Genomic DNA, 9,442 nt, shown 5'->3' with positions numbered 1-9,442 from the left:
CCATTAATTTAATTCTTCAAACAATATTATAAGTTTTTATCCATTTGCTAAAGGGTAGGGATATATTTTAAGTATTTAACCCTTTAGACTGCATTTGGAAACGATGCAAATGGAGTGTAAATTCCGGTTCAGGGTAAATTTACATTCTAGTTCACTTTTGCTTGTGTTTGGCAACAATACATTTATGCATTGATAAATGGCAGACCAATGCATATTTACATTGATAATAAGATGTAAAAGTACATCAATAGAAAAGAAGTATATTTGCATTCAAGTGGGCTTTCCATAGAAAAAATATGCTTTATTGGAATTTGTGTTTGCATCCATTATAGCTAAAAGTATGTTTGGTAAGAAGGTAAATTTGTTAATGCAAAACTAAACCAACTTTGCAATTTATATGAACCCATTTACACTATATATTTGCATTCACACTTATTTGCATCATTTCCAAAGGCAGACTTAGGATTTTAGGAAGTAGCACCCAAAAATGAAGTAAATGTCGTTAAGGAGGCAAATTCGATTAGTTTTGAAAATGGGAGAGATTGAACAATGCGGCGAGATTTTATAGGAGGGCACATGTATCCTATGAAGTGTGAACCTATAGAGTCCATAGGATGCGAACTCCCCAACTTTGGCATCTAGAAAAGTCCATGCTCCCATAAGTGTCAAATCTTCATGTGGAAGGTTCTCCATAGAGCTATTCGAACCAAGACAGAAATATGGAGCTGTAGGAGAAGAGAAGAAACCGGGTGCACTTTTTGTAAAGTTTCTCCAGAAACCCAAAAGCACCTTTTTCCTGCAATGCCCTCTCTCTAGGGCAATCTGGATTCAGGCTCAGGTTGGTTTGGTACCAGAAATCTTTTTGAATTCAGGCCAAGTGGACCTAATCCAATGGTGGTGGCAACACAGCTCCCATTTGGAAAATAAAGTGATAAAGCATAACTATATTGCAAAAATATGTACCATCTTCAGAAGCATATGTGATGCAAGAAACAATCAATTATTTAACAAAGTGAACCCAAACCCCCTTCAAATATTTAGAAAGGCTGAAAGTTACTGCAGTTACAAAGAATTGGGACTTAAACTCCTCAATCCATTAGATCCTCAATCAGAAAGGGATTTACAACAAGTTTTCTCCTCTGAATTTCCGATCATTCTTGTTGATGACTCATGGAACCCATTCACACAAACTGCATCTACTGGTTTATATATGTTCACTCACAGGCCTCTCTGGGCAGTGATAAGAGGACTAAGAATTTTTTTTTTTTTTGTATGGGTGTAAAGACAGGTTTTTTGTTTTCAGATGCTAAAGCAGTGTTAACGAAGCTCAGAGGGACAGAAAAACAGATGCAATGGGACCAACAAGCACTTTATGACCATATTTTGGAACTTCTATCTTTTTTTGAAAATATTAAAATCAAGTATGTAAGCAGGGATGTTATTTTGCTAGCCCATAAAATGGCAAAGAGAGATAGGCATACGAACTCTTTTGTAAATAGCTATGCCAGCTACGTAAACCTCACCAATCTTTTTGAGAAACCATGTAAAGGGATCCAAATATTCCCTTAACTTGCTTGCTGTTTAATGAATTCCAGTTTTATCCTTGCAAAAAAAAAAAAAAAAACTTTGTCATTTGAGACGACCACACACATATCCTACCATGTCAAGTAGATACCAGGCTGAGAGCTAGAGTTCAACTTGGACATTTGAACATTTTTTCACCTCGGATAGATGTGTGATTTCTAAATGGTGGAATGCTGTAGTCATGTAGATGGATTGAGCTACGTAACCGATTGGGATGGAAAATAAAACCTAAAACAAAATTAAACTAAAAGTTACATTCTTTTCATTTTCACTTCCATACATTTATACTATAAATAAAATTGCACTGCAACCAAAGGGAAAAGATCTCTCTACACGCCACTGGACGTAAGCAGTTCTTTCTGTCTCCAATCCATCGAATTTCACCTTCTTGATGGGAATGGGATCGCTTGCACATGGGTTCCACCCAGGGACTGAAGAAGCCATTTTCTTGTAAAAATATGCTCCAACAGCATTTATTCAATTGCAAAAAGTAATTAGGCAAGAAGAGGCAAAGATGGAGGCTTAAGTTTTTGTTGCCGCGAGAATGCTTGCAAAGTTGCAGTATCTAAAAGTCTTTAATGTCAGGGCAAACCTGCAAGACATCCAACGCATGAAGCCGGGTTGGGGGGGAGGATGGGATACCCTGTTGTTAGTCCCATACTCCCATGTAGCCGAAAAAAAAGGTGAAGATCGATCGTTGGGCTATACATCTACATGTTACAATGTGGGCTGTACTTCCATCTGTTGCTCCATGGTTGTTCATCATTATCATCATCATGGATCTGATGGTGCTAGACTAAGAGTTCATTTGGTACACAGTTGGAATTGGAGTCAATAATTTATTCCTTTCACCTGTTTGGTTCAGTCTGGAATCGGAATCAGAATCAGAATTGGTTGAAATGGATTTTGATTCCCCAAAAAAGGGAAGGGAATGTTCATTCCTTCGTATGGGAAAATGTCATTCTAATTACGATTCCAATTCCATCCAGCAAACCAAATGGACCCTAATTATCTTATTTTTCCCGGCCATCAATTTACCCAACAATAAGTTGTTTTGCAAAAGCAAAACAAGCCATGAAAATAAAAGGATAATAATAAATGATAATGGGTTAGGATTAGGGGAACAACTTGGTTGCATGGTCCAATTCGAGTTTTTGTATAGGTTGGACTGTTGGAGCTGCATTTTCTGGGCTGGGGTGGGGTCAAGAAAAAAATTGAATTGAGCGTAAACTTGGTTAGGCTTAGGCTCTTTTACAGGCTTTGGGACAAATGATAGCGCACCCACTAACAACACCCCACAGCACATACCAATCGTGTATTGGGAATGTCTCTCAATACAAATTCAGGAAATATTCCCAACGAACACTGAGATGTGCATGTAAGGCATTTATAGGGCACTAGATCTTAATGTGAATTGCAGAAATTGATTCCTCTTATCAAAAAGGCACTAGCTATTCTTATTAGGGTTTTAGTATTTCCAATTACAATTAAGTAAAATGATTATCTTAAAAGAAATCATTGATAGTATGTGGTGGGAGTTATACAATTATCATGTATCTAATCAAAGGCTATGTTTGGTTTGAACGGAAGGCTGAAAACGCAGCCGTAAAGACCAAGAACACGGCCTTAAAGACTGAAAACACAAGTAAAAAAATAAAAACGAAGAAAAAGTGAAAACATTGTAATAAAATCCTTTTATTAATACAAAATCTTCAAATTGAAGCAAATATATAACACAAACTCACAAAGTGATTATACATCATGAACTACTATATATTTTTGAAAAAGCAAGTCACATTTAAGTGCGCCTCACTCAATTAAAACAAGTGCACGTCAACGAAAATTGAGCGAGCACACATGCCACATAATACTGCATAATATTAATACAGTGATACACCAAATTCAGTTTTTTAACTTGTAGAGGGAGTCTCCATGATCTGTGCCATTTGATTGGGAGGGGTAGCTAAGAAAGCCCTGATCATGGGCTTCATCTTCTCAACAGTCTTGATAATAGCCCAGAACATGAATCTGTACAAGATAACCATCCCCAACAAGATTGCAAGGTCCACCCACTTAGAATAACCCATCTCCACTTGCCACGTGTCCCTCAAAATTTCATCTCCAGTGATGGTGGGTGGACCTCCTGCTAGATTGTTGGGGAACGTCAAACCTTCAAACTCATTCTTGTAGAACCCTTGGTTAGCGTACTTGTGGAAGGCAATATAGTACATTGGGTATTTCCAGAAAGGCTTCGGAAGATCGTCCGGCAGTCGGAAGAACCCACCATTCAACATCATCACACCCTGAATTCCAGCTCCTGTGATAATACCCATGAGGAAATCTGGCACAACACTCGCGACGATCATCATCAGGCTCTCGACCAATAACATGCATACGAAGAGCACCAGAGCAAAGTAGACGAAGTGCTCAGCTCCCTTCTGAAGACCCACGAGATAATAAGCAATTGCTCCTGGAATCAGAGAAATGAGAAGCAAGTAGGGGATGGAAGAAAACGAATTTCCCAGAACGAATGCACCCACTCCGTAGTGCCCATTCAATCTCTCTCGTTGGAAGATCTGAATATAAGAGATAAAGCAAGAAACAAAAGTCATTTAGTAAACTCGTAATTTTAAATTGAAGCTCCAATAAATTAACAAACTTAAGTTTTGAATATCTATTTAATCACCTTCATGTCCTCAACAAAAGAAGGAAATCCACCGATGGCCATAAATGTCAAGAAGGCAGCGACAAACATCAACATCGAGCCCCTAGCCTGAATGGAGCCGAAGCTGTGGCCGATGTCGAAATATATAGTACCTACGCAGAGACATAGAGCGATATAGATTGCAAGCCGCAACCAGTAGTACCCAAGATCACGATACATGTTCACAAAAGATCGTTTCGTTAGAACGAAAGACTGCGAAAGGAAGCTAGCTTGACTGCCCTTCTTCTCCAAAGGTGCACCTTCCTGAAAATTAAATCAATGTCTTCAATATTGACTCTTAGCTTGAGGAATAGAGATCCATGATTCAGAGGAGCAATTTCATACCCTTTTGCATATCTCTGCTACCCGTCTTTTCACTTGCTGGCAAGTCTCAGATGACTTGTATGACTTTACAAGAATGTTAATTACTTCGTCAGTGCTTATAGTCTTCCCATCAAAGCCCTGTTCGACGTCCTGTGGAGTAACCAAAGAGAGTTTAAATTAAATGAAAAGTTTCCCCAAGTTTTTAAATAGAAAACAAGTTGAGAGGTTTTAACAGAAAAAAAAAAAAATTACCGTATCGAAGTCTTTGTTGATCGTCCTAAGGTAGTGATCCGATGGGTTTCTCAGACTTGGACATGGGAAACCATTTGATGAAAAGAACTACAATAAAATGAAAATGGGAATTATTCTAGGACTCCATTTGCTAATAAAAATGTTCCCACAGACCAAAATTTAGTAGTTACCTCGCTTGCTGCTGAAGCCTGGCCAAAGTAGACCGTTTTACCAGCAGAAAGAAGACAAAGATTGTGGAAGAGCTCAAAAACTTCACTGCTGGGCTGATGGATGGAAGCGACGACTGTCCTTCCATCCTGTTGGGCTAGGCGTACGATTCGGTTCATGACATGGTAGGAAGCCGCACTGTCAAGACCGCTGGTGGGTTCGTCCAGAAAAAGAAGCTTTGGGCGGGTCAAGATCTCAATACAGATGCTGACTCTCCTCTTTTGGCCGCCACTAAGCCCTTTGTGACCCCACCCTCCAATTCTGGTGTTCATTGCATCTTGCAACCCCATCTCCCTGATAGTGATCTCTGCTCTTTCCCTCTTCTCGGACAGCGGCATGGAGTCGGGCAGCTGAAGCTGGGCAGAGTAGTAAACTGCTTCTCTAACAGTTAATGTCATCATTAGAGTATCATCTTGAGTCACATAAGCCTACATCCACGCATGACAAAAACCAAACACCCACGATAGAGTTAAAACCAAGAAAATTATTCAGTGCTTCGGTTGGTGGTTCAAGCAAAGTTAGTGTGAGTTTCCCCTCTAGTTTTTCTAGATTCCAGAGACGACATGTGACAATGAAAACAAAAAAGAGCCTCACCGAGGTCCCAAATGCCAGTGCTTGTCTTCGTCCATTAACAAGGATATCTCCAGATTGTCTCGTGTTCGAACCTAGTCTCCCTGCAATTTGTGATTTTTGGTTTGGTTGATCAGAATCTCTTAATTTGTATGGAAGGTTAATATATATTAAAAGATTAAAAAAGATGAGAAAAGTTGGAAAGCAAAAGAGAAAAGAACAAGTTGGAGAAGGTGTGAATGTGATTACCAGCCAAAGTATCAAGGAGAGTTGACTTGCCGCAACCGGAAGGACCCATGATGGCCAAGACCTCGCCGGGCTGGGCGTAACCGGTGAGACCCTGAAGGATGGCCCGTGTCCCGCTTTTCGCGTCGGAGACCGTAACACACAGATCCTTCCATGTCAAGTAGATGCCGTCCTGTCGGTACTCCAAAGGAACAGTTAGTGGAGCGCGAGAAGCATAGGCGGCATGGCCATGGTTGGACAACTGAACCTCTCTGGCCTCCACGTGGTGCGTAATTTCATCGGTTTCAATTCTCAAGCTATAGGCAGGTTGAGGGTGGATGACCTTGTCCTTGGGGTTGGGAAACGTAGAAGGTGGAGGAGCGGAGTAAGTGCTGAAAGGGAAAGTCCTTTCCATGCCGTGGGACATGGACATGGGTTCTTCTTCAGACACAATGCTTCCCATCTCCGTGTCATCATCCCTCTCCTGCGAAATGGTTTCTGGGTGAGGTAACCTTGTTGGGCTTGCGTTTGGAGTCCACCTAGGAACGTTAACTGGGTTCGACATTCTGTTAATTCTGTCTGGCAGCTTTGTTTCAAGGAGCGTATACTTTGGGGCAAAAGAGAGGGGTTGGGCAAAGCAATGCAGCTTGGCTTTCTGATTGCCTTTGGCTGCCTTGTGAAAACTACAGAAGACTGGAATTTATTTATAGGCAAAGTCAATGTGACTCGAGGACCAACCTGCCAGCCAGACGCTACAATTTTGAAAGTCTAACTCCCAACCGACTCGTTAAAAATTCGTCACCTCGTCCACGTCACCAACGCGGCTATTCTTCAAAGTCGCAAATCGCACTCGCAGTCTATTTTATTTTCATGTATTTTAAAACGAGTTCACATCTCCGCCGCACACCCCGCTGTGTGTATTGGGAACACCTCCCGTGAATATTTATTAATAAATACGGAAGATATTCTCAATGCATGATAGGATGTGTGTATGAGGCGTCAGTTGTGAGAACAGATCCGGTCTTCTTACATTTTACATTGCATCTCAATGTACACTTGCCATCTTTAATATTTATGATTGGGAGATGCTCGGAATACACGGTTGGGATGTGTGTGGGGCGCCGATGTCATTTGAAACTCAATTATCCACACGTCACCTTATTCTCTCTCCTTACATTGCTTCGGCCTAGAGTCAGAATTTATAAGCCCAAATTATTGTTGGATAGGTGCCAGCTTTATATCTCTGCAGTAAGAAATCAGAAATCTGCATGGGTCTGTCCGTACCTTTCTGTTTTATGTATTGCTGTGGCTCCGCCTTAAATCACTTCATACAACTCCTGTGGAAACCGGATTCAATCGGTGCAAGACCCACTCCAACAACCTGTATCGTCTTTCAAGTTTGGTCCGAACCCGATCTGGTCCGATTCAGTATTATATCTTTTATAAAATATATAATATGTATTTTATATATTATATAAATAATATAATATTTATTGAAATATATATATTTATAATTTAATATATACATTTTTTATTTTAAAATTTCTCTCTCTCTCTATCTATCTCTATTCAGTCGCTTCAATAGTAGTAACAGCTAACAGCATGGGCTAAATTTTGGGCTCGGGCCCAGGCCCGAGATTCGACTTTTTATGAAGACCGAGTTCAGACCCAAATTATAGGCCCAATAGTCAGGCCGAACTCGGACTCGAGCCTTAGAAAAATCTATTCATACAGAATAAAAATCCAACCCAACCCGACCCATAAACAGGCCTAATCATGCATAGATCGTCTTATTGCTCACAAGACCTACTCACTATTCACAAAGTCCTTCAGAGCCTTGCATTGGAGTTCAGATCTACTGACTATAATACATTGTTTGTCACACGCATCAATATAGTTGGATGAGTGTGACCAGCAATATATTGTGATTAACAGATCTAAATTCTGAAAATATCTCCATCTTGTGAGCACCAAAGTTGATTTCGCCGTTTCATATATGACTTCAAGTGCATCACAAATCTTTGGATCTCTGCTGCACAGACTACCCGCGCGACATTACAGCCATACATTTGTAAGATCTCTCCATTAAGGACCAACATACAAATAAAAGAGATAATCCTGATGTATAATTGTAATATACTGTGGGTAGGTGTTGGTAGCAATGCAGAGCTTGCATTCCACAGGCCTCTTCTAATGTAATTATGAATTACCAGTTGGCTAATGAGCTTGTGCCCATTTTTATGTCATGATCCTCCACTCGTTTGATATAGGAAAAAAATAAACTCAGATCAGAAGGTCAAACTGGTGAAACGGTTTACAAACCAAAGAAAAAAATATAAAATACAACTAATTAGAATATTTGGTTATACTTAGAATAAAAAAAAAAAAATCCAATAAAGAACCTCTCTATGTCTCAGAGTTAGAACTGGCCTTGGTTGATCTTGTATTCTTGTTAGCCCTTGCTACTACTAATTCCATTTGAATTACAAGGACTTCGACTAACAAAATATATGTTGACTAATATTTAGCTCATTCAAAATAAATTAATTGTTTATAAATTTAGAAGTTGTACCATCTACAAGTGTCAAAGTTATTTTCTTTTTTAATTTCCAAGTTTATTAAAAAAAAACGATTAAAGCTTGTTGGTCTATTTCATCCTTTTTCAAAATATCGTTTTTCTTGGCCTGTTGAACGTTTTCCACAAGATGTAGAAGTAGAACTTTCGAGCATCAAAACGGGACCGGAGGATCTAATAGGCATAATATAGTAAGCACGTTGAGCACTATTGATAAATACTTCGACTGTCAAAAGTAGGGGTGCAAACAGATTTGATGGGATTTGAATCAAGGTATATTTGAATCCGATTTGATATGAAGATTCGATTGGATCTGATAGGACTCGATCTGATCGAATTTTATCGGATCTTTGAATCTTCGAATCTGATTTGATCCTACTTGTTTTCTTTAAAAATTAATAAATTGTTAAAAGAAAAGAAAAGAAAATATATTAATTTAAATAAAGAAAAAACAAAAATACTAATATTTTTTAATTATTTTCATCATATATATATACATGTTTTTATAAAAAATAAATAATATAACAAATTTATAAAAATATAATATAAATAATATATTTACAAATAAATAAATAACATATATATATTTATATTTATATTATAAATATATAACATGTCAGATTGGATCTTTTCAGATTGGATAGGGGTGATTCGACGAGGAGTTATCTGAATTCGACTAAATAGGATCAGATCTCGGATTGGATCGGGTCCATTTGCACCCCTAATCAAAAGTGATTTTTAATATTTTTTAAGAATAGGCATGGGAGTATTTTAAGGAATAGGTGTCAAAAAAATTTCTAATTGTTCATTGAATGTGCTTACAACGTTGTGCCTACCTGATCCAGATTGTCCTTGTAGTGTGACATTTTTCAATTGAGGGCTAGGCACTTCATTGCACACTCGTTATTGTTAGAAAAAATGAGACAAATAGTGAGGAAATAAAGTTTTTTAACGAATCCTTATTGTTGTATTCGTTTGCCGTGTAAAACATAGTTTTGTCG

At 38.6% G+C, this 9,442-nt stretch overlaps 1 protein-coding gene across 1 annotated transcript; it reads right to left on the bottom strand.

Annotated features, from left to right (window-relative positions):
- Nucleotides 1-3,255: 3,255 nt before the first annotated feature.
- LOC104608659 (ABC transporter G family member 1-like) lies at nucleotides 3,256-6,556 on the bottom strand. Its single transcript, XM_010274709.3, has 7 exons — nucleotides 5,891-6,556; nucleotides 5,666-5,745; nucleotides 5,035-5,499; nucleotides 4,865-4,951; nucleotides 4,634-4,762; nucleotides 4,271-4,552; nucleotides 3,256-4,160 (listed from the first exon to the last, which is right to left on the bottom strand). The coding sequence occupies exons 1-7, from the start codon at nucleotides 6,429-6,431 to the stop codon at nucleotides 3,495-3,497; spliced, it is 2,250 nt and encodes a 749-aa protein (XP_010273011.1). The 5' UTR covers nucleotides 6,432-6,556; the 3' UTR covers nucleotides 3,256-3,494.
- Between the last annotated feature and the right edge of the window lie 2,886 nt (nucleotides 6,557-9,442).

This window comes from Nelumbo nucifera, chromosome 1 (assembly GCF_055504915.1).
Source record: "Nelumbo nucifera cultivar China Antique chromosome 1, China Antique-T2T, whole genome shotgun sequence".
NCBI lineage: Eukaryota > Viridiplantae > Streptophyta > Magnoliopsida > Proteales > Nelumbonaceae > Nelumbo > Nelumbo nucifera.
The sequence above is the reverse complement of the archived record's forward strand: the minus strand, read 5'-3'. Positions and strand labels throughout refer to the sequence as shown.